The 26759-nt window shown below is 37.6% G+C and overlaps 1 protein-coding gene across 1 annotated transcript in view; it reads right to left on the bottom strand.

Moving 5' to 3' along the window:
• Positions 1-10565: 10565 nt before the first annotated feature.
• Positions 10566-26759, bottom strand: part of LOC129781626 (uncharacterized) — a 29186-nt gene continuing 12992 nt past the window's right edge. Inside the window, exon 3 of the mRNA XM_055789261.1 lies at positions 10566-11296. Coding sequence (XP_055645236.1) covers positions 10566-11296 — 731 coding nt within the window. The remainder of the gene's footprint in view (positions 11297-26759) is intronic.

Raw genomic sequence — 26759 nt, 5'->3', positions numbered from 1 at the left:
AAAAGGCTTCCAGCTCGTCGGAGATGCTCCCTGCTTTAGATGAATTGATGATACTTGTGTATTTGTAGATGGATGTTCAATGAAGCGGGCGTTACGCCATCAGTCATTGAACAACTTAAATAAATTCGTTCTGTTGAAAAAACGAACAACGGTTAAATTATTAGAATATTTTTGACACAAAAACAATTAAAAATAGGGAATTGGGGTCCAAATTTATGGTTATATGTATGGTATGAATTCAAATTTTTGAAAAAAAATATCCAGATCTTTTTTTCTGCATAGAGCCACCCTATTCGGTATTAAATGTATGGTTATCGGTATCCTACCGGTATCATATATAGTTTAGAACTTATTCTCATACCTACCAAGTATTTTGAGTATAATTTCATCAAAATCGGTCGAGGCGTTTCGGAGGAGTTCGGTAACAAACACCGTGACACGAGATTTATATATACGAGGGTCACTATTTATATTTCGGGAATTGGCAACACTGATGTCATGTGAGTCCATCTGACGGTTCCATCGTAAAGTTTGACATTTTTGACGATATACGTACTCAGAACATTTTGTCATACGGACGCTATTTGTTTATTTTATATTTAGTTGAAAGTTTGGTCTCGGCAAAAAATGGAACTGAATCGTGAACATTTTCGTGCGATGATTTTTTACGACTTTCGACGTGGATTATCACAACAAGAGTGCGTCAATCAACTTAATTTGACTTTTGGCGATGAAGCTCCATCAAAAACCACTGTGTATCGCTGGTATAGTGAATTCAATCGTGGTCGTAGTTCGCTGTCCGACGAGTTTCGTGAAGGTCGTCCAAAATCGACTGTAGTGCCAGAAAACATCGATGCTGTGCACGAAATGATTAAGCAAGATCGTCATGTAACCTATTGTGAGATTGAGGCATCCCTAAGCATTAGTTCCACCAGCATATATGCGATTTTACATGAACACTTAGTTGTGCGAAAATTATGTTCACGTTGGATCCCACATAATTTGACAATCGCTCAAAAAAAAAAGGCTCGTGTCGATTGGAATAAATACTTTAAAATTGGTTTAAGCGCAAAAGTGTATCGATCATCGTGGCAAGTACTTTGAAAAACAATAAAAATATATTCGCAGCTTAACTATTTGTTTTTGTTCCTATTCCCGAAATATAAATAGTGACCCTCGTATATAGATGATCTGCGACGGGTTTTACGATATTGTGACATTAATTTGTTCGCGGATGATACTGTCCTGTTCATCGCAGCTAAGGATATAAAAGAAACCGAGGAACACATAAACGAAGATTTCCATTCTCTGGCTCAGTGGCTTAAATTCAAACAATTGAAATTGAATGTTGGCAAAACAAAATACATGCTAATTTCTTCAGCAAACTCCAGTATTGACTTAAATTTTGAAATAGATGGTGAGACATTAGAGCGCGTGAATGAAATCAAATACCTAGGAGTTATCATTGATGACAATTTAACTTTCAAGTCTCACATCAATAATGTCATCAAGAAGATTGCCAAGAAATACGGCGTTTTGTGTCGTTTGAAAAAAGAACTCTCGCGTAACTTTTGAAAAGGTCCAATGTAACATTTTCGTCAGCTCGAGAAAAACGGAGTTGAAGACCCGAACATTATTTCGCGAATTGTCTTAAGCTATCGATCTTTATCGCTGCTTTCACCACTAGCTGTCAAGAATAACTCCGTAAAACCAATTGTAACTATCGTTCCGTGATTTGAGATTAAAGTTGAAGCCTCGTAGCGAAAAATGTTACATTGGACGTTTTGACTGCCCGCGTTTGCACATTGGACATATTACGTTGCACGATTAGAATTTGAAACTAACTAATGATCAACAATCCAAATATCAGCATTTCGTTCTAAAGACAGATTATTATTGTTATTACTCGTAGAATTGCACTGAAATCGATAACTACACCTGCAAGAAACAAATACTCAAAACGACCGAAATACGACTTCTTAATGTTTTGACTGCTTTGTTACTTCGGACGTTTCGGGCGTCGGAGGAAAGTGGTGTCCGAAGTAACAGCCGGGTGCTTAAAATCCAAATCTGTACATTGGATATTTTTTGTATCGGCGATAAAAAGATGAAGAAGATAGATACGTGAACGATTGTTTTTGTAATGCAATCAATGATTGAAAACTAATAGCGTGCATCTATTAACTCGATTTGTTTACATTTGTTACATAGGACCTTTTCAAAAGTTACGCGAGAACTGACGGTGAACAGTAAAATTCAATTGTATAAATCATTGGTGAGATCAATAGACTTTTGCTCGTCGATCCTATTCCTTGCAAACAATACACAATTAACGAGATTGCAGCGTTTACAAAATAAGATTATGCGTTTGATTTTAAGATGTAGTAGATACACTTCCTCTAATTTGATGTTGGACGCGCTACAGTGGCTATCTGTGAAGCAAAGAATTTACTATTTGACAATGGTGTTCATCTTTAAAGTTTTAAACGGTATGCTGCCTCGATATTTGTGTGATCGAATTGAAAGAGGAAGTGATGTTCATAGGTACAATACTAGAAACGTGGATGATGCAATAACACCTAACTTTATTATTCAGTAGGTCGCAGAACTCGTTGCTATACAAAGGAATACATTTTTTCAATTCGATGCCCAGAGAAATAAAACGAGCCCACGTTAAATCTGTTTTGTAAACAGGGTTTTGAAAAATTTTTGTAAATGAATTTTTCTATGTTTATAATTGATTGAAATTTAAAAAAATTTACAGGTATCTCAAACTGCCATGTTCGTACTGATGATGATGATGTTTTTTTTTATTGTAAAAAAAAAGAGAAAAACGAGCGTTGTCTACGAAAGTTTCAGCCTTGCGCGCGTTTGGTGGGCCTGGACTAATGTTAATAATGAACACTGGCAGAAAACTGACACGCAATGAAATTTTACGTAGGGTCTGAAGTGGAAACTGGGATTGGGATAGCTCATTGAGAATTGTCGTAAACTATCTTTCATCAGATGGTTGTATCGATTATTTCTGATTGTAGCAGATCTCTCTTATGTTCAATTCCCAATCAGTCAAGGATCTTCCCGGGTTGGAAATTTTATTAACATGCCTTGGAAAAAATTTTGGGCCTGAAGTTGAGACTATGACTATGTCAATGTCATTATGGATAGGAACATTGTTTGTTTTTTCGCAGTTTATGTCTATTTTTAATGTTCTATTGATAGATATTTATGGCTGCAATAGTTTTGGTTTTTATAATACTGGCTTCTTGATATGTTTGAAAATAAATATTATCTATAAGATAAATCGTCTTGCTCAAACCTTTGTAGGGGTATGAGGCGGGCCATCATTATCATAATATTAAAAAAAAATAATAACAGACAAGCTGATTTGTGAAAGAAGGAATATTTTTTCTGTAATTATTGAATTAATAAATTTAACTGATCCTAACTAAAAGATCGTTTCCTAAGTTGCAAACTAAACGGGCAATCGCTGAAACAAATGTTTGCTTGGGATATGCCGACGCTTCCGACGGCGGGTTGGCGGCCGACTCGGATTGCGTCACTTCGACGACTTGGGGTCGCTCGCTGCCTTATCCTCATTACTTCGTCCCCATTACATTGCACAATGATCCAGGAGGTGCATTTAAGTGGAAATTAGCATCTAGAGCTCGACAGTTATTCTCTAGACAAAAACTGTCTTCAACAAAGTTGTTGCATATGATAGAGCGCTTATTTTGATGTTGTCAAAAAATAGGCTGACCAACATTTACGATGAAATAAAAATTCTAAATATCTTATCTTTATAGATAGAGGTGAATATAGGTCTACAATGTTAAAGCCTCAGTTATTTAAGAAAACTTTTTAAAACAAAGTTTTTGTTAAAATTAATTGACAAGTTTTGAATGTTTGTCTTACATATCAAGTAAGCTCTAAAAGTCTTCTGTAGACAGTTTGCATGTAACATTTGCAATATAAAAGTTAGAGCGAAGAACCGTTTTTTTCATGGCGACCCTAACGTAACATACAAAAAAGACGCTATACCGGTTATTTCAAGAGATAGGAAAAAACTTTATTCTACAAACATGTCTCAAATAATTTGGACTACAACATTGTCGAACTAAATTTATCTCTATCTATAAAGATAAGAAAGTAATTTTTTTTATTTCATACGAAATTTTGGTAACCCTATTTTTGACAACATCAAAATAAGCGCTTTATCATATGTAACAACTTTATCGAGAAAAATTTTTGTCTAGAGAATAACTGTCGAGCTCTAGATGCTAATTTCCACTTAAATGCACTTCCTGGACCGTTGTGCATTGACCTCAGAATAAATTTCATTCCGACAAAATAAATTCATAATGAGAATTGCGCTGCGCTGACGTCAATACGTTAGCGCCATTTGGTTCTATTTTTTCACATTTTCAAGGCATGTTTTATAATTGTTATGTTAAAATTAATCTGCTTTATTCTCTAAATATTCCATAATATTCCTTTCACTTCGTATTTTTGTTGCTCTCTTATGTTGTTTCTATTCAATCTTATCTATTACCAGGAAATTCGACAAAACTCATAATCCGATTTTTCCTTCTTCATTCGGGTAAATGTACCAATCGGGTTTTTGTCACATTCGTGTAATTGTTGCATTTGGGTAAATGTCGCTTTCGAGTATTTGCTGCATTAAGGTATTTGTTAAGGTTATTCGAGTGAATGTCATTTGGGTATGTGTTACATTCGGGAAAATGTGTTTCAGGTAAACGTGTTTAAGGTGAGTGGTATTCGGGTAGAGATGGGAGAACGCTCACGAGCCGCTCATTTGAGCCGGTAGCACACAGTTATTTATGAAAAATCGAAATCCAAAATGGCGATCTGGAACGTCTGGAACAATTCTTGGGGCCTCTCTTAGCCCCCACAATTTCTTTGAGTTCCACGGCCAAATGGTCGGTACTTGCAAACTTTGCAACCGTGGGTCTCCTCCAGATTCTGGTTCAGTGGAATAGCGACATCGATGATGGTCACGTGTCGGTCGCTCTTGTCATGCACCATAATATCTGGACGGTAGTGGTGGATCTAGAGGTTGGTCAGAACAGGGCGATCCCAGAACAGCTTGAAACGGTCATTTTCCAGGACAGGTGCCGGCAGGTACCGGAAGCTTGGTACGTTGTCTTCCAATAGACCACATTGGAGCGCCAATTTTCGATAAACAATGCGGGCCACGTTGTTGTGGGGCTTGGTGTAACCTGCGTTGGCCAAAACGGACCAGCCTACCATAATGTGCTCTATGTTTTCTCCGGGTTGATGGTACATCCGGCAAACGTCATGCAAATTTCATGCTTTCTGCTTCCAAGTTGCAATTTTCTCCTCCACTGTCTGCAGATTGCCAGAAGTTCTGAACACCATCGGGGCCCGGTGCTGTTCGCGGTGTTCCTCAGGTAGCGCGAGGCTTTGCGGACATCGTTCTCTCCGACGATGATAGCTGGCATCTCCCCAATTTCACCACAACTCTACTCCTCCCGTCTTAACCACACCAGCCCGTCGCGATGTTGTACTGGGGTTTCCCAAATGTCAGCCCAGAAAAATCGAACAGCAACTTTGATAATTGTTCATGTCTTTGGGATATATATTACAAATCTGTTGGCCAGTGTTTGGATATCTATCAATATCGAATGATACACAATGTGTCATGCAAGTAACCTCTTACGAATATATAACCAAACATGAGTGGGCCATCCAGACACTTGTATGAATGATAGTAAGCACTTGTGTTACACTAAATGATTAAACAAAGAGAGGAATGAAGACTGTTGATTGCATATCCGAGCTGTACCAAACAAAATATATCTATCGGCGGCTCTACGAAATTGTTTTGAAAATACTATGTATTCCGGCGTCTTCAGTACCATGTGAGCGATTTTGTCGAAAGCAGGAGAAGAAGAAAGACATAGTAGACTTTTCTCAGATAACATTGAAAAGATAATGTTTATAAATTGAAATATGTAATGAAGATTACTGTGATGGAAATATATCAGAGAAAACCTTCAGTAAATTGATATTTTTACTATTGTCTGTACGAAATATTGTTTTAAACTTCTCTTTGAACATATCCGAATAAACCGCTTCTTGAAAAGCGCCGTCGAACCACTCAAATTAGTCGGCTCTTTCCAATGAGGCCCAGAGCCGTAGCCGCTCACTGAAATGAATCTTTCTGCCCATCTCTATATTTGGGTAAATGTGACATAACCATTGTCATAGACACGATCGTATTTTCGATGAAGGGCTGCAAAATTATTTTATTCAATTCGCTTGTGTATCACTGTGGATGTTATTTTAGAACGCATCGAAAATTGAGAATTAACTCTTCACTAGACTCAAAATAATGTTTTGTGTGGTTTTGTCACTCAGCTACACGAGGGCAGTCCGATAAGTACTTAGCCTACAAAAAACAAAAATTTTGGAAAAGTGATGATTTATTTCTCAACATAGTTTCCTCTTAGCTCGATACACTTGATCCAGCGGTGTTCCCACAAATTTAATCCAACTGAAAAATACGTTTTCTTGAGGTCTGCAAAGTAGGGCTCCGTGGCGGCGATGACTTCCTCATTCGAATCAAATTTCTGCCCGACGAGTGACTTTTTCAAGTCACTTTGGAAACAAAACAAAAAAAACGCACGGGGCCAAATCTGGAGAATACGGTGAATGGGACAGGAGTTCGTAGTGCAATTCGACCAATTTGGCCGTGGCGACGGCGGAATTTCCATTTTCCCCGTTTTGTGAAATCCGCGGACACACACGGTCAAAACAAAACTACAAGTCCGATTCGGCTGAATTTTGACAGCAGCCGTTTACGAGAATGTACTACACGATAAGTAATCTCTCTTGCGATACAGACACCATCGAGCGATGAGGCTAAGTACTTATCGGACCGTCCTCGTATATTCCAGTATGAACTCGAGAAACCCGGTATTCTTCGTTTTTTTTACAACAACAAATGTGCACATAAAACAAGCGATATGTCTTGTCCGTCACATGAAAAAACGAAGAAATACATCCATACCACGCAATTAGACGCCCAAAATGGATGCGAAGTTCTGTTCGTGGCAACAAAAAATTAGTGGGTTATATCTATGATATAACCGCAAGGTTCACGTGGAACTACCTTAGCTTAGCAATCATTCGTTTGTATTGATTAAATTCTTGATTGAATGAAACAGTTTCCAAATTCAATTGAGTTCAATATATTTGCTCTGTGAGTGAAAAAAATGAACAAATGCCGTGTAAAGTCAATTCATTTATTGTGATTGATTGTTCTTCGTTACAAGTAAATTTAATGACGGACCTTTTACGTTTGGTATGATGACTAGAATAAAATATATGTACGGAAGAATTATCAAACGTTTGATGAACCAGCCTAAGGCTGAAAATCTTTCCAATAAAGACAAAAAAAATTATCAAACGATTATTTTATTTTACATTTCCCTCTGAAGTTTACATCCCAAAAGTGTACATACTTCTCGAATCTCGAATTTGCTTGAAACTGGGAAGTTCATTCGTTTCTAGTGGCTGCACGATTCCTAAGTTTAGAAGATCATGTTAGGACAGACATATTCCACTCTGCACAAAGGCAAGCGAGGACAAAAGTACTCTCAGTTTGCATTTATTTGCAGAGCCGATTTCCCCAGAAACTCGGTTTTGAAGTCTGTGTTAGGGAAACACATTTCAATCGGAACAAAAATACCCCCGATTTGTATGAATTCGCAATGCCGATTTCCCCACGCTTCATGGATTTGAAGTCTGTGTTAGGGAAACACATTCCAGTCGGAACAAAAATACCCCCGACTTGCATGAATTTGAAATACCGATTTCTCCAGGCACCTTGGTTTAGAAATCTCTATTAGGGAACACATTTCGGTGGGAACAAAAGCTCCCCCTACTTTCGTGTGTTCTTTTTCTTCTTTTTGGCTTTAAGAGGGTTTAAACTTTTCAGTTCACTCGCCTCTAGGCTCTTTCGTGTGCTTGCAATGCCGATTTCGCTGCTTGGTTTTAAAGTCTGTGTTAGGGAACATTTTTCGATGAGAACAAAAGTCCCCCTACTTTCATGTATTTGCAATGCCGATTTCCCCAAGGCTGCTTGGTTTTGATGGCTGTGTTAGGGAATCCGTAAATCGGGCCAATCAAAACGATGCAGTTAGGGCGTTTAGATAACGCCTAATATTTTACAGTTATTCAATTGTTTATCTAATGAAAAACAACATTTTGTTAGTTGCGATAGATGCGTAGAAATATTCCCTATCAAGTGATGCAAACATCTCTCCTATCCAGTACGAAATGTTCGAGCTATAAGCATTCGAAATCTTTCATTTTTTCCTGCATGTTCTGTGTTCAGGTTTTCATTTTACCCTCCATATATTCCGGTTAGACGTAGTCCCACGTCAAAAAAATGCTGTATAATTTTTTTTTTTCATTTCCGCGAAACAAGTAAATTTCGACAACACAGCTCAGAGCAGCAGCCTTTGGGTTCGATTGCGAATCATGCGTCGCTTTTTTGCAGCCGATGAGGAATCGATTCCATTAATAATTATTTTTATTTTTTATTTTTTTTTTATTTTATTGATCTCCAAAAACTTAAGACATACGTATTTTGTGTTCAAGTGCCGCTGGTAAGACTAAGTGATCCATTACATTTCCATAGTCACAAAAATATACTTTTGAAAGAATAAAAACTATATCTAATTTTGATTGAAATATTCTACACACGCTCTCTTAAATCTCACTGAAATAATGAGCTTCCATAATGCGATGTACTGTAACGGGGGATTAAAGATTTTCTACCTCGCTGGCTTCTCATAGGCATCAGTTTTGTATACAGGTATGGAGGAGTTCGACTAGATACTAATTTATGTAACAGGATAACAGATCGCATTTTCAAAAATTTATCTAATCTTGAACCTATTAAAAAGTGCTGTAAATGAGTCACGCTTGCGAACCGACTTAAATTGAAAACAAAACGTATACAACAATTTAATGCAACCCTATATCGGTTTATGACGTTTGCTGAGGCTTGCATTAGTACAAAATCAGGGAATAAAAAATGCGGATAGATTAGAGTTTTGAAAAGTATCTGTTTAGTCCGAGAACCAAGAGAACTTGCTTTCCATCTAAGAGTTCTCAAAGACGCGTAGATTTTTCCACATTGTTTTAATACAAAGGCATCCCATTCAAAATTACTCTGAATGGTCACTCCTAGACTCACGACTTCATTTGAGAATAAAATTCTACTATTTTGAAGCGAGATGTTAAGTTCACTGAAAACATTTCTGCTAAGAGAAACGAATATTGCTTGCGTTTTCTGTGCATTTATAATCAACGAATTATCATTTGCCCAATCGGCGACATTAACCAAACAAGTATTGATGAGCAATTCAACGTGTTTCTGTTGCATATTCGTGCAGTTGTAATACATTTGGACATCATCAGCGAATAGATGAATCACACAGTTACTCAATTTCGAAGGCAAATTATTGATGTACAAGGAAAAAAGTAATGGGCCTAAAACAGATCCTTGCGGAACACCAGAACTTATTGGTAGCATAGAAGAAAAACGATCATTACAGAAAACAGTTTGAAATCTACTAGACAAATAGGAACGAACTAACTGAACAGCTTTTGGACAGAATCTAAACTGGTTTTCAAGTTTTTTACATAAATTAGCATGGCTTATGGTGTCGAATGCTTTCGAAAAATCCAAAAGAATCATGACTATGTTGCCTCCCTTGTCAAGAACTAGACCAATATCATCACAAACACTTAACATTGCAGTTTTGATACTGTGTCCAGAGCGGTACCCAGATTGATTGGGAGAGAGTAGATTATTTCTGTATATAAAACAACTGATTTGCTCCTTGGCTACTCGCTCAAATGCCTTTGATAAAGCACTTAAGATGCTTATTGGTCTAAGATTTTCAAGTGACGAGGATGTTTTCTTTTTCCTAATTGGAATAATGGAAGGAAGTCTGGAAGTCTTCCACTGTATTGGATAGATGCTTGTTACGAAAATTTGATTGAATAAATATTTGAATGGTTCAATAATTATTGCCAAAATTATTTTGACAAATTTTATGGGAATGCCATCTAATCCAACTGCGTTTGATTTAATTTCAAAAATCGCTTTAACAATGTGATATTCTTCAACGTCTTTGAACTGAAAAAGGAATTCTGATATCGGTGCTAACAAGACTGCTTACTGAATTACTTAGAGTAAAGTTACTACTGAAATATTCATTGATTTGGTCCGCAGTAAAATCTGAAGACAAATCAGAAGGCTTTTTTCTTAGACCTATTTTATCAAATTCTTTCCATAAATCTTTAGAATACATGTTATTCGTAAACCTACTATTGATGAAACTTTCTTTGGCAATTACTATCATTTTAGTCACTTTGTTTCTTTGAGTCTTGTACATTGCATGGTCAGCCTCAGATTGACTTTGCTTCCATTTTTCAAATGCAAGATCACGAATGATAATCTCTTTGGATATTTCGGGATTGGACCAAGGTTTCTATGTGGGAAAGGTTTAACTCTGTTGAACGATGCGCAGCAAATCCTCCCCAGACTTGACGATCCGATCCTGATTCGAATTTGGAAGCTTGATGTAGACGATTCCTCCTCGACAGTAAACATTTGAAAGTTTCCCTTCTTTCTTCAATTCGATGGCTTCAGACTTGATTTTCCTCACCGATGGTATCAGATTCTCGTTTACATAAATCCTTTTATCCGACTGAAATCCAATTTGCGCTAACGTCAGCGATCTGGAGCGCAAATATTTGCCGAAGAACTCATTCCGCTGGTTCGGGATAGCAAACTGCACAAGGATAAAGCAATTGGATCCTTCTCGTAGTACAGATCTAGACAGACGACGCAAATCCACCAGAGGTACTGCAGATTCGGTGTAGCCAAGGGCTTTACACCACAGCTGATAGTACGTGGACAGGTTTTCATTCCTCATATATGGAACTCCACTAATGATCAAGTCGTTGGAAAGAAGTGATCTAGCAATTGCCTCTTTGTTGTCATGTACGTCGTGCTTCACTAGTGTGAGTTTGTTGTTGACTTCACACAGATCACGCCGTATATCATCCAATCCCTTATTCAGTTGTTCTCGTAGCTCATGACCTAGGTTGTTTCTTTGCTCTTGTGTGTTTTTTCCTTGTTGTGATATCAATCTCGCCAGCTCGTTGTTTGACAGATCACTGCAGGGAGAGTCGAGCGATTCATTTTCGTGGCTTTTGTTTTTACTGGCTGCGTCTAGTGATCCCCGATAATCGTTCGATTAATCGATTAATCGAATATTTCATACAGAAATCGATTATTAATCGAACGAATACTGCACAACCAATAATCGACGGCGCCAGTGGTTGTATGGTTAGCGTAACAGCCTCACAATCCGATCGGCCTGGGTTCAATCCCAGCTGGCGTCGTTGGGATTTTCTGAGGCGAAAAATCTCTGGTTACGTCTTCCTTCGGAGCGGAAGTAAAAAGAAGTTGGCCCGGCTCATGAGTTGTTGAGTCTGATAGGTAGGAACAGGTGGAGTCGCCTCCCTGATGTCGGTGATTGGCACTAAAGTGGCGGAAATAGGCCGACGAAAAATAAGCGAAGATAAAAAAAAAAACCAATAATCGAAGCGAACGAATAATTTACGTCGATTAATCGATCCATACCCAGAGAGAAAAAAACGTACGGCCGCAGCAGTTTTATCCTGAAAATCAATCATGCCGTCAACGCGAATTGAGCTTCGTTTACGACTTTAGGGGAGCGTAAAAGATAATAATTGATTTTCAGGCGAAATAAACACTTTTTTGATTCCATATGGCTTTCTTGCAAATGAGAAATATCAGTATAACTTATTATTTCTCTCAGTGTGACGATTAATCGATTAATCGATTATTTGGGGCGATTAATCGTATCGAATAACAAACTGCTGAAAACTATTCGATTAGCTGATGAACGATTAATTTCAAAAATCGGGGATCACTAGCTGCGTCATTCTTCGACATCCCGCCGGTTTTGCTTCAATTGGCTCATGGACATACAAAACATACAGCAAACACGGAATATGGCAGGCAACACTGAATTACGATGAAGCGGGAAAACAACAATGCTCTTATCGCGGATAGTTAATGTAAATCCGAAAAAAATCACTGAGATAATAACTTCGCTGATATATCTCAATGTTATTCAGCAGAATGTGACTGATTTGAGCAATTACACAGCCAATAACAGCGTTTTTAAAGAGTTTCAAACGGCACTATTTTTACTGCCACTTCATTCTTACCACTGTTGCCAAGAAGTATTTTCCGGTTCAATTAAGTGGTATGATAATCATTTTACTCGAAAGATGAAATGTCTGAGAGTTATATGCTTGTTACTTATTGATTGCTAAGCCAACGTTAGTCCTACGTTCACCTTGCTGTTATATCACATATATAACCCACTTCTAGTTTATTGACACTCCGATCGTTTTTGGAGCAGAAAACGGTTGATTGGTCAACATTTGATTATGTTGCGAGTTGTTTGTTTGAACACTTCCTGCGTTTTCCCGCGTTCAAAATTACCACTTTTAAACTTTCTGCACCAGCATACTCGGAGTAAGCTCTCACCAGCATTCTATGCGGATTGGAAGCGATTTTTTTAGTTTACGGCAAAAAAGGTCCGCAGATCGTTGTTCGTAGGCACAAAATACACAATTTTAAACACTAAAAACGATTTGTGGTTCATGCAGCCTTCTATGTGTGACTTATTTAGTATTATAGTGACTTTCAACACTTTTTACTGGTTCGTCACCTTTGCTTCCATTTTTCGAAGAATACCGGGAGTGAGAATACAACTCATGCTCATCTAGTGTGAGAGGTATGGATGTTACCACTATGCCAGATCGCCTCCACATTTATGTGTAACTATTCCGGTTTCATATGCATCAACGGGATTTGATAAGTAAAGATAAAATTTCTAAAGAAATTTGGATATAGGGGTCGATGGTATCGATTCTTTCTGGAAAAGGGATTTCTTGCCCAAAATATTTTGAGAATCCCTGAACAAATCGAATTTACTCAAAGGTACTATAGCGAGGCAGGACCCCTTTCAAACTCCCAACAAATGATAGTTTAGGTGCAATTCATAAAAAACAATCCATTTGGAGGTAGGTGATTGGATAAAACCAATAGAGGGGAATATCACATTCACTGGGTTAGGCAGACACTCTGTTCTTAAGTGAACATTTCGCTCCAAACTCGTCTCTTTTCAATCTCCATTAAAGTCGTTCGATTATAACAGCCACGCTATGTTTCATGAATCCAACTCAAACAATAAACCATTATCGAATGATCTCGTTCGGAGAAGGCCAACAATTTTATCACCATCAGGTAGCGGACACAATAATAAACGCCACTGGCGTTGGTTCGTACAGCTCGTGATTTTCAGGTAGGACACATCCCTCCTTAGGTCCTTTTATGATGAATAATTTTATAGCTATCTATTTCTTCAGTAGAAAACCACAGAAACTAGCTCCAGGTGACGAGGATTGCCGAAGGCTGCAGAAGTCACGACAAAGCTGCTGCTGCTGCTGCTTTCTTCGCTTCTACAGAAGGACCCAGAAATGCGTGTATAAATACAAATTAATTTGACTCTGATTTTTTGATTGTTGCCTCCTTTGTCAGCGAAGGGGAGGGAAACATGGTCAATAGAGTCATGGGGGAAGAATAAAGCGACCACTTCAGTTCCGACAAAAGAGCAATCGTAGTGCTCACCTGGTTAGTGTGTCGAGAAGCCGTAATGATAAATTACCGCTGCCAGATCTTCGGGGCAATTTCACGTTTCGCTTGTATTTGTCACCTCAAACAATTGTCCTTTTGTGCAGTTTATTTTTTTCTCCACTCTCGTCCCAGACAATGGTTTGGGACTGTGAATCGCAGAACAATAAATTAATAAATGATTTTTTGATTCTCATTAAGTAATACAAGCACTTTTTGGGCGAACTCATGTTCAATGTAAGGATGCTCTTTGTGCGACGAAAACATAGAAACAAGGGGTCAAAAATTGCATTATTGTTCGAAGTTGCAGTTTCGCACCTTGATCTTGTTCGCTAGGGGGCACAAATAAAACCATCAAACGCTTCTCGGAATAATTGAAATGTTTTCGACTGTTACGGTCGATTTGGTTCGATGAAAAGGTGTCAATTTGGGAGCGCGTGAAAACTTTGTTTTCAATCTGCTTCGTTGCGGTTCGTCAGCAATAAATGAAATTCGAACTAATGGAAATTCCATTCCAACAACATACAAAACATTAATCATGAGTTGATTTCGGATCTGCAGATTACACATTAACAGTCTCTCTGATGACTTTCTGTTGATTTGCTGGATGAAATAAATCAATTATATTTGAATATTTTACTAAATGGTGAATCAGACAAAAAACTTCGAATGATTGGTTTTGAACCGTCCTTGGTCTCTGCAATCAATGCAATCAATGAGAGTCTATGAGATGTCGGAGAGAAAATTGATTGTCGAAGAAATTCGGACCCGCATTTTTGCATTTCGCAATATTTTAAGCAGTTTCTATAATTTTTAGTTTTTTGTGTTTCTTAAGGTATGGTTAAGTGAAACAAAACAAGCCAAAACAAAACAATAAAAAAACAAAAGCGTGAAGTAGATTTTTGAGTAATGGATCGACTGTCTCACTTCTAAAAATAATAGCTAAAAATCTCAATCGGTCACCTTGGACAACTTTTACCGCGCAAAAGATCGCCAACACCTTCAAAACTTTTTGGGTGGAAAAATGGTCCGTTGAAGCGACGCTGTTCCTTCGAAGAATCAAAGAATCCATCACCAGATTCGAAGACGTCAAAACGATGAGAGAGCAACGAATCTTATCCAGGTTAAGAACTGGCCACTGCAACAAAAACATGTGATCAAATCGAAGATCCTTGTTTCTTCCCCTTCGCGATTAGGGGAACAAGAACAGTCGGCATCTTCGAGTGGCGCGGATTCCCGATCTGTGGCCTGGGGCCATGGTAAACGAACATCCTCGTCAAACGACCAGGGAAAAAAAACTCTAATGCGTGGAAAATCTCGTGACGAAATCTGTTTTTTGTTTATTGTTTTATTGTTAATTGCTTGTCCGTATGTGCATCTAAAATGAATTAATGTTTATAGTTAGCGCCCATCGCGGCATGGTTTCGGCCGTTTTTGCTGAGACGAACCAGCCAAGGAGGCTGAAATTAATCTAAAAATCTCCCAAACGGTATCAAGAATGGCCGCCCCTAATGCTTGCCAAATTAAACGCTGCTCGTCGTCCTCTCGGAGGCACCAGTATGGCTGCACACCCGAATGCTCATTTCCCAGCCATTTCCTTGAGTCGCATTTCGCACCCTGCCACCGAATTGCCGACGCTACTCTCATTACCCTTCGTTTAGAGATGAATAGTGACGCTAATTTTGAAAACCAGAGTACGCGTCCGCCGCAGCAGCATCTCTCTTTCTCGATTGTTCCCCGTAATGACTTGGCGATTAAGTTTTACAGTCTTCGGAACCGATGCCAGAACTTTATTGGATGTTATTTATTATTTAATCGTTTATTTCCCCCTGCGATGCTCGAGCGGACTGTGAGCTCACTTACAGCCGATATGCGTACTTCCTTCCCTCCCGAATTGGTCCGTTTGATACCCTATCTACCCGGATAGGGAAATGGGAAAATTTTCCAGCGAGGGGTGACTTTGTTGCAGACTCTATTTTCCAAGCATTATCGCCGAACAATCTCGGCAGCCGACAGCTGGATGTATTGTACGAGCTGAAATTGCTATACCATGGCATTGTCGTCCTTCCCCGTCGGGCTCTCCTCGATAATAGCAATTAAGTGGAAGTTCATAAGTGGATGATAATCGGCGTTATGCGCCGCGGCCGTGCCCCTTTTATTTTATTATATAAATTGATGAGGATGATGCGGCCTTGTTAGTTTGTAGATGGGCTGTTGTTCTTGTAATGGTTCAGGATTGTTCAATTGTTTCCGATGGGATGATACACAAGGATTGCATTCGTAATGTTTATTGTTGTTAGATTCAGTTTTAAGGGAACTTTCGCAGAATGATTTCGACAACAATAAGTCCAATAGTAAATAATATTGTGTCATGTAACAATATTGGCTTAATTTTACTGAAACAGTTATTTTATTTTAGTCCAAAAACATACTTCCCTCTATTCCGCGCGGCGAACGACGTGCGATGATTCAAGTCACGGTGTGAGATTTGAAGTGGTGTCCTCATACGATATCGACTCGGGCATCAAATAGGAGCTGACAAGTAAGGCGGCTCCCACAATTAAGCAAGAAACTTTGCTATCTCACCTCATTCACCGGACGGAATATAGAGGAGTGTTTGCTCATTTCAAAAGTGGCTGTATTCCCGATTCATCCCCGATAACGATAATGAATGCTAAAATAATGTTCCAGTCGTCGGGGAAATTGAAACCCTTCATTTTATATTTGACGAAATAGCACATCTCGGCCTTAAGCGAATAAATCATGTAAAAAATTTCATTTTTTTCTAAACCTTCTATTCACTAACATCATTGTGTTAATGAGTCCATGACTCCCATTTGAAAAAATGATAAAAATTTCACACGGCAATTGAATACTCAATCTTAATTCATAACAGACAATTGCCCATCGACTGAAATACAACTAGACGAACTTTGAAATGTTTGTATGTATGGAAGCAGACATCTCTTTCTTTTTTCTTTTTTCATCTTTTTTGGGATTGCATCCAAAAAACGATTTTTTTAGCGCTTTTTTATAGCGAGACTTTATTTCGCAACGAGTACAGTCAGCTGGATTATTAGAAACACTAAATTTCTATGCACAGAGTCTTTCAGATCAAACGCTCACGCAAAAAAAAAAAACGAATAGCTCCTTAAATTTTTTTGACATAGAACTACGTCTTTCAGGAAGGGTGCCAAATCAGAAAACAGGTCACGTTTTTATGAAATAAAGTTAACGTTAATAACTATTTTCACTGTGAACGAATTCTCATGATTTGCATACCAATCGAATCGGAAATTATCTAAGATTTGTTTGATATGACATACATTACAATTCGCTAATCTCTAAACGGTGAAAACTGGAAGAACTTCCTTTTTTCCCATACATTTGTTCTGCCAATTTGTGTGCTAACCCTACCCGTATTTCGAATGCTTATAACTCGAACATTTCATAACAGATCGGAAAGATGTTTGCATCAAGTGATAGGAAATATTTCTGCGTCTATCACAATATATAAAATGTTATTTTTCATGAGATGAACAACTGAATAACTGTATAATGTTAAGCGTTATCTAAACGCCCTAACTGCCAAGTTTTGATTGGCCCGATTTACGGTTTCCCCAACACAGACTTCAAAATCGATGTACCTGTAGAAATTCGCTTTGCAAATATACATGCAAGTCGGGGGTATGTTTGTTCCCACCAAGCTGTGTTTCCCTGAAAAGGGCCTTCTAAATCAATGTGCCTGGGGGAACCCGCCTTAAATATACATGCAAGTCGGGTGTAGTTTTTGGTGTTGAATACTTTTGTACTGAGAAGCCTAGGAAAATCGTCATTTCAGATACTAGAGGTGAATGAACTTTCGCGGTTCTAGAACTACGTAAACATGAGATGTGCAGTAATTTCAGAGGGAAATGTAAAATACAATGATCGTTTGACAATTCTTCCGTTCACATATTTTGGTAGTCCTAGGCATCATATCAAACGTAAAAGGACGTTCATCAAATTTATTTGTAACGAAGAACATAATCTATTACAAAAATTTTGATGCATTCTAAAATAATATTCGAAGTGGTAAACAAGTGGATTCCATAATATAATTTTGTAGTTCTACGTCGAAAATATGCGGTCGTGTCCTAGATATAACCCCTTACAATTTTTTTCGCTTCTTCGATGGTAACACTGCATTCCCTACTTCGGGACGATAGAATTCGGCTACTCGTTCAATCTGATCGGATGGTTTTTAGTGTCAAGATGTACAATTTACAAGAACATGTATTTTTAGTGAAATCGTATTACTCGAACAACCGAAGCCTTAACTTAACTTTGATTTATTCTTATCAACGGGTACAATTATGCCCTAATGACGACCTCTTACTGAACTAAATTTACATTTTACTTATATATGTATAAACGTGAAAAAAAATTAATCGGTAATAGCAGTGGCTGTAATTGCGGAGGTGTATCGTTTTTTAAGTAATGCGCGAGACAATCCGAAAAGAAACGACTGTAGCGGTTGAACACACGGTACATACTCGACATAGGCGGCTCATTGTAGCCATAGTTTGTGTTAGAAAACGGTATTTGTAGGAAACTGTGAGACCTCAGGTTTCTTGTTTGCACGTTCAAATTAACCTTCTACAGAAGCTCTGGACAATCAGTATGTGACAATATCAAATCTGATATGAAGCAGGTTTTGGCAATCCTTCGACGATCATGCAATGTTTCTATCCCGATAAGTTTGCAGCGATTTTCATAGCTGGGGAGATTATGAGGATTACTCCGCGGTAGATAGCGCAATGTAAACCTCATGAACTTCTGCCGGACAGCTTCCACACGTAGAATACCGCTTTGGTAGTAAGGTGCCCAAACAATAGAAGCGTACTCCATTAATGAGCGAACCAGGGCACAGTATAAACCTTTCATGCAATAAATGTCCCTAAAATGTTTGGTCGAGCGAAATATAAAGCCCAGTGCTTTAGATGCTTTAGAAATTATGTATGCGCTATGCTCGCGAAACGTAAGCCTTGAGTCCAGTATGATTCCTAAGTCCTTAACACAGTCAACACGTTGTAGAGTTATGTCTTTAAGCTTATAAACATAATAAGCTATTAAACGCTCACGCGAAAAGGATATTATCGATTTAACTATGTCCTCTTATGTTAAGAATTTCAACATTTCTCGTCGTCGATTACTTCCTCTGGGGGTACATGAAGGACCGTTGCTATGATAATAAGCCACAAAATTTGGAGGAACTCAAGGAAGAAATAACTCGGATTTTCAACAGCATAGAAGTCAGAATGTTAGAGTTGTGCATGAAGAATTTTATTCACCGTTTAAAACGCGTTATCGAAAAATGGGGTGGTCACATCGAAATTGTTCTAAAATAAGCTTTATTTTCGTTTTTTAAAAATAAAAATCGGTTCACTTTTGTAGAAGTTATTAAAATTTGTTGCGAGAGCGGATAATCTGAAAGACCCTGTACATTGGAAAGGATCATGGGTGAAGATCAAATTAGTTCACAAATCCGAAAGCTTGTTGTTCTGGATCATTAGAAACACTTACTTCAGTGAAGGATAGAAAACATATTGCGAAAAGACGAACTCTTAGCTATTTCGATCTAAGGGACCAATTGAGTGGTGTCCCCAAAGTCTAGGTTATTTTGGACTGCAACGGACTTATTAGAGTTGGCAAACAACGCTGCTTCCATCCAACTACCTCAAAAATTATTCAGCTTGGCAGTAATAAAGAATTTTCATGTCTATCCGCAATGACTATTATTTAAATTCTCGTCAGCATCTCAGCCACGATTTTCCACAAACCTCTTCCGAGCGCTGCTTCCCATCATGACATCTTTATCATGATTCCAAATTATGTTTGTAATAGCTTGAAAAGCTATTAATCTATTACCCCAAGCAGCATTAATGCACATAAATAAATAAAGTAAGTTTTATCTGCCCGTTGTTTTACTGTGTTTTTTTTTTCTTACTTCAAAACACGTACAGCTCATGCTTCTCCCATTTCATGACCAAGATGGCCGGAGGGTTTTCTATGCGCCTCGCAATCAGGAAACCTAAACTGCAAATTAGCACCTATCGCGCAGCATGAACCGCAGCAGTCATTCACGGTTCGTGATTTGCTAGGCTACACACAACTCGGCCCTGGTTTAGTCGTGAAACGGCATTCGGGGGACCGGTCGATTGAAATGATGTGATAGAATTTTACATCCCAGCCGAGTTGGCGCTTGTTGAAGAACCCCCCTGTCCGAATCGATATGGGAGCCGTGTTTGGACTCAACGGTGCTATACTCATTTATTTATCTTGTTTGCCTCAAGGACCGATTTGAGCGCGCAACAAAAAACCAACAAAACTTTGTTTTACGCGAGAGGGAGAAAGAAATCGCACGGCGCGCGAAATGGAGAAAGCAAAAGCGTAAACACATCGTGAACCTCCGGACCGGATAACGCCTTCCAGCTTCATCCTAGTTTATCTGCCCATTATCGGGCCGTAATCTATAACAGCCTTTAGACTTAAAACGGCAGTAAACAAGCATGCACCACAATTACTGCTACACGGAAAAGTCGTGATTCCAGGCGGACATTTGGACCAGATCTTCGCATCGCAGGCGGGAACATCTCAATTTGAGCGCTGCTACGAATCGCACCCAACGAACAAAGCGACGGAGGGGGTAAAATGAGCTTCGGCTTCTTGTTGTCGGGAAAATCTATATGTAGTCGTTATTATTTGTACATTTTATTAGCATTAATTCGCTTACGAGAACGAATTTCCTCGGTTACATTACACGACGGGCACCCCTAGAAGTAAATTCGCGCTCAATTCAACCAAACGCTGCAAAATGGGAAGCCATATTACAAATCACAATCATTTTGTTCTCCCCCTCCGATTGCTGTTCACAACGATGAACAAAACATTTTTATATTATTGATGGAGGGTAGACACCGCCACCGAAAGATGGAAGACCGCCAGGGGAAATAAAAGTGCCAATTCCTGCTGCTGCTATTACGCTGCAATAAAATGGCAGTTTTACGCTTCGAGTTGCTGTTGGCTTTTGGGAGAGGAAGGGTCACTTTCACAAACCATTTTCGGCCGGCTGGAGGGGTTGTGCGAAAGGTAACCCAAATCTGCAACTGTAATTCTACATTATTCATGCTGTTTATGCTAAATGAAGCGACGGTTATTGGGGTACTTTGTCCGTTGAGCCTATTTTTGAACAAGTCCTTGGAGATTCGGTCCAACGGAGTCTGAGGGTTGAGAGTTTTGGGAATCGTAAACGACTTGTGGTGCGTCCTATTGTGCGGGAAGATGGTAGCTAATCAAGACGGTTATAACACGGTTCATTGTGGTTAATCGATCATCCCCGAATAATAAGACCGTTGACGGGTATACTTCAGAGGATTGCGGTCGCTGTTATGATAAAGTGCGTTTCATATTTAAAACGTCACTAACCTGGCTCGAAGAAGTGTGATAGGACATGTGCTTAAGTTGATTTACAAACACTCAAAGGGGGTAATTTTCCGATTTATAGATTTATTTGTTTATAAATTAAAACGAGCTTTGAAAAAACACATTTGATTGGGTTTTCCATGATTATGACACGGCTGAACAGTAAAGAAATTCTCTTTTCAAATAAACTTTTCGATTGCCCAACGGCTTACCTCAAAAATGTTCTTTCACAACAACACTTTTTTAAGAAAGCTTAACCCTCCTATACTCGCGTGCAAAATCATAACACGTATACTCGCACACGGTGTCACAGACCGAAAATTAAACTTCTCTGTGATGTTGCTATTGTGTATTTTTCAGGCTTTATTGGCGTTTATTTGAAGAAGAGGATATGATTGAATGAAAAAACTCCTAAAAATATGTTTTCTTTGTCTTTATTATGTTTTAATAGTCATCTAATTCAGCCTCATCAAAACAGAGTAATTTTTGATACTCCAACACAAATAGCGAAATTCGAATTTTTCACTGTTATTAATTAAAAGTAAGCAACTGAATAGAATTCATGGAAGTATAAAGAGCTATAAAATAACATAAAAACATATTAATCGATTGTGGTTTCACTGGAGTAAGAATCGGAACATAGCATAACTGCATGCTCGAAGTAAACATATTTTTTACATTTCATGCAGTTGTTGCGTGTTTTTCGTTTTTTTTAATCAAAGAGAAGAATGTATAACGTATTCTAGATAATTACCAGATGATAAAGGTTCTGGAATATAAAGTTAGCATATTTCTAATATTTTTTGTCTCTTAATTCTTGGTAAACTAAAAATTAATGCCTTTTTCTAGATGGGGCATATATATACAATCTTTTATACAACGATTTCTAGGAACTTCCTTTTCTTATATATACAGTGTACACAATCTTTTATACAAGGATTTCTAGGAACTTACTTTTCTTTTTCTTGTTTTCTTGTAGATATTGTCCATTATAAAAAAATATCCCCGAAACTGTTAAAATTTACCATAAGCCACCGATTAGTTTATAGTTTACTGTTAACAATTCTTCCACAAGTGAAATTCTTTCACAAGTGTGTATATGTATGACCATTATATTTAGCGAAAAACTATACGAAAGTCAAACATTCATATTTTGCTTTTGAACGTAATATATCGACGAATAGTTAATATATGGATCCGTTCAATCCAGTTACAAAAATGACTGATATCAAATAAGAATAATCCGGTCATTATCTTATGCATTATATTCAATAAATATTCCTCGCCACTAACATTAATTTATACATTTCATTCAACAATATTCTAGAATATGAAAAATGGCACTTGTCCAAAAAAGTTACTCCTATACTCGCGTCGGTGTGTCAGACCGAAAGTGTTAAAAAAGTGGCACACGACCCTTTTGTACCAACACATGCGATACGCTAAACGATGACGAACGACGAATAACGAAGCTAGAGAGAATCGCAAAGTCGTAGTGTTGATATTTTCTGAGAAATGAACGAATTATTGATTTCTCGATCTGACAGACCAATGCGCGAGTATAGGAGTGTTAAAGACTCTTCAATCAATACGTAACGTAACGTAAAATACGTTAAAGTAGGTAATCAATGGACCATTTAACTATTTATGCTCCTAAATGGGTACTTTTAGTACTTCATCGTGTTTTTTTTCATCGATGCACCCCCCGATTTGACAGCTGATTGTTTACATCTGAGAAAAACATAATCTTAGTAGCTGTTTAGTCAACTTTTCGTGCGTAGTGAGCTATTTTCGACGCTGGGGAAGCTTCCGGAAAATGGGTGAAAAGCGAATCTCAACACAGATCCGAGATTTGATTGTGCGTGACTTGCAGCGTAAGGAGTCTTAACGGAACATTACTAATCGACCGGGAAGAGGACCGAAACGTAAGGCCGATGCAAGAACGGACACGCTAATCATCCGGGAAGTAAAGAAAACCCCACGAACGACCATTCGAGCGATTGAAGAAAAGTTGGATCGTACCTATCGTCCAATCGTACCACTATTTAAGTGCCCAATTAGGAACAAAAGTCATTTTTTGTCTTTCTAAAAAAAAAAAAAAATAGATCAACGATACTGAAATGGCAAAATGGTCTACATCAACTACATTAACTACCTACTCTTACATAGTATTGACAGGAATACCGAAAAGATTGAAAAACATTTAATATTGGAATACTTTGATTTCAAATGGGGTGATTTTTTTGCGCTCATCAGTGTACTAAACCAGACTAATAGTTGAAGTTATCGATTCCTTTAGAAGAAGTAATGAATTAATGAGTCAATGAAATGTTTCTATTCACGAATAGTTTAGAAACCACGGCGCACCTTCTTATGTATTAACATAATGTAACATTGAAAAGAGACTGAAATCTCATGTTACTAATTCGAAATGAAAATAAATAAAATCCGTTGCTACATTTTACGAATTATTGTTTGATTAAGTCCTTGAGAAATACCATTGAAAAAGTAAGGCAACAAGGTAATTCAAATTTTTTTAAAAAAGCTTGAGCTCGGGTAGACTGTACATTTCGAAGTTGCTCTCTGTGATTTACCTGAACCAGCGAAATTGGCCGAAGAACACACTGAATGACGCTTGGCAGCAGTAAATTATTCCCATTGTGCATTGTGTTTAACAGAACATTACCGTTTTTTCGACCATTTCTTTTTCTCAATTTGCACCGTATTTTGAGTACAGATAAAAAATATTTATTCCTTTATCATTATTTTCAAAAAATTGTTATCGAATGAAAATATTCAATATGCAATCGACAGTTCGCGGGTTTTGGAGATGAATTCTGGTAGGTTACTTCTTTTTTGAGCCGAGGAGTTTTTTGCATCATTCCAATCATATTAGTTTCAATCTGGACGTCAATAAATGGCTCACACATCGCCTTTACGCACCAAGCAGTAAGTTTCCATGCAAAATACGCCTTATGTTACGCTTGGAAATGTTCATTTCGTCTGATGGACGCATTTGTTCGCGAAAAGAAGTGCGTCGAACGCATGAGGTTGTGCAGTCGTACCCACTTTGAACGCCCCTCATCAGCTGTTTCTTTATACCGTTGCAATGTACGGAACACGAATCGATCATTGATAGAAGGCGGTTTGAACAACTCATTATTCTGTTTCGCCGTATCCCGCACTCAACTAACGTGACAGTTGCCACATACATCTCGTACAGGTTGAACTTCATCGAACAAGCACTGATGTGACCGTGAAATTTTGTAATTTTTGTAATTTTTGTTGGTAATATTGATGGTGTCATTAGAATTTTTCAACATTAAAGAAAAGAAGTACTTTTTACTAGTGAGATGCAGAGTGGAGGCTAGTGAAAATGTGTAATTTTTCTACGATACTGCGTTGGAAAGTACATGGAAAGATGGAAGGTTAGTCTAGCAGAACCACGGAAGTATAAAAGTAATGTATTAAAGTCCATTCCCGAATGGTTACATATTTCGATGGCGTTAGTAAAGAGTTTTCTGTTCAGATAGATGAAAACATTTTGTTTGATCAATGAACAACAATTAAAGGAATTATAATTATTAAGATAAATTGATGGTACAAAGAATCGGTGCCAGTTGCAAATCGTTAGGTGTAAATATTTTCAGAAATAGAAACAAAATTTCTAGAGTGTTAGACATTCGTGCAGCTTACTGATCATATTTTTTGTGTCTGGTAGTACCGCATTTTTTCTACGATAGACAACATGTAGACAAGGAAAAAATCGGAAGAAAACTGTCAAACAGATATTTAATCCGGAATGAATGATTTTATTATTTCTTCGCAAAATTCTCTTCAATACCAAAATATTTGTTGTTGTAGAAAGCAAATCAGGTATATATAACATGGTTTGATTGTTTGGTTTTGTTATTGGTTCAATTCACTTTATGAAATTTAAAAAGAAGTATTATTTTTTTTGGTTTTTTTTATGAAGTCGTTAATTGTGAATAATGGAAATCCAACGATTTTATTTTAATTTATTATAGTCTTATCAATGCTCGAGAAGAAGAGGTGTGATAACTGCTAACTGCTACTTGCCGAATTATTTTCTAGCTTTTAGTACATTATTATGTTTAATCTATTTCATTAAAATATTTTTCTACAATAAAACCATTGTACTGTATTCTATTATTCAACTCATTTCTTTTGATACCGAATTTGTTTGCGAAAAATACATAGTGTGTTCTCCAAGTCAAGTTCGTTCGTTTGATACACATATTTCAATGAACCTTTATTGAGATAATATGGAATCAGCTATTTTGTAGCGACGGTCAAATTGGATGGGATAAGCAGCTTTAAAATGACAGCAGAGATAAAGACGTTTCATGAATTCGATCAGTTCCTATTGGCCAAATTTCTATTAATGTAGGAAAACCCTACAGATATGCAAACATACATACAAACAGTTCAAGCTTAATAAAACTCTTTAATAAAGTAATTTGCTATTTTGTGATCGCGGCCATCTTGGATTCGGATTTTTCATTAATAACCGTGTTTTATTAGTCAAGCCCTTTCATTCGATATTCATATCAACTCTTCCTCTACGGCAGTGTGCTCCACCGGAGTGCTGAACGGAGCACTGCGCCGAAAAGTATGCATAGCGCGCTGGTGTGATCGATGTGCAATATCACCCTAATGTCGACGCTCGTACACACAGGTCGTTGCGCAGATGTCGTCTATAGATGACGCTCGTTAATGAGTCTAATGAGGTTTTGAAAAAAAAACGTATTCCGCCATTTTGTAGTGGAAGCCATCTTGGAATTTCATTTTTTCGTGAATAACTGTGTTCTACTAGTCAACCCCTTTCATTTAATACCCATGTTGATGGGGTTTTGGAAAGCCCATATTGAGGTTTTGAGAAAACATTTGATCCGCCATTTTGTTTATCTTGGATTTTCAAGATCATGAAATACGCAGTTTTATAATGATTGCAGAGATAAAGGTGTGTTCCAGATTTCAGATCAATCGGTAAACAGAAAGGGGGTCAAAGGGCCCGGCCGGGTAAGGAAGTAAAAAGTGCCCCCAAACTAAATCACCAACTGTATGGCAAATATTGTATGGGATATTAAATAAGAAATTTTGGCGATTTTGTTGAACCACTATGTGGTTTAACATAATATACATATTAACATCTATAGTGAAAAACGTACTTTTTCGTTTATTTCACGCCATCCTCAAAAGCTTCGAGATAAAAATTTGAAAAAATACTGAATGTGAATCTTACTACGGTGTATCAAGAAAAATTATCAAAAAAAAAATTTCATCAAAAATTTAAGTACTGAAAAAATATTGAAATTTTGATTTTTTTTTTTTTTTTGATTTAGAGATTCAGTACTACTCTAATGCATATATCAATGTGTTCCTACGGCTTTTCTAGAAATATGAAAAAATACTGAAAGTACATCTTATTAAGGTGTATCGATCAATATTTTAAATTTTTTTTTCAATAAATAAT

The sequence above is a fragment of the Toxorhynchites rutilus genome, chromosome 1, assembly GCF_029784135.1.
Source record: "Toxorhynchites rutilus septentrionalis strain SRP chromosome 1, ASM2978413v1, whole genome shotgun sequence".
Classification (NCBI taxonomy): domain Eukaryota; kingdom Metazoa; phylum Arthropoda; class Insecta; order Diptera; family Culicidae; genus Toxorhynchites; species Toxorhynchites rutilus.
The sequence above is the reverse complement of the archived record's forward strand: the minus strand, read 5'-3'. Positions and strand labels throughout refer to the sequence as shown.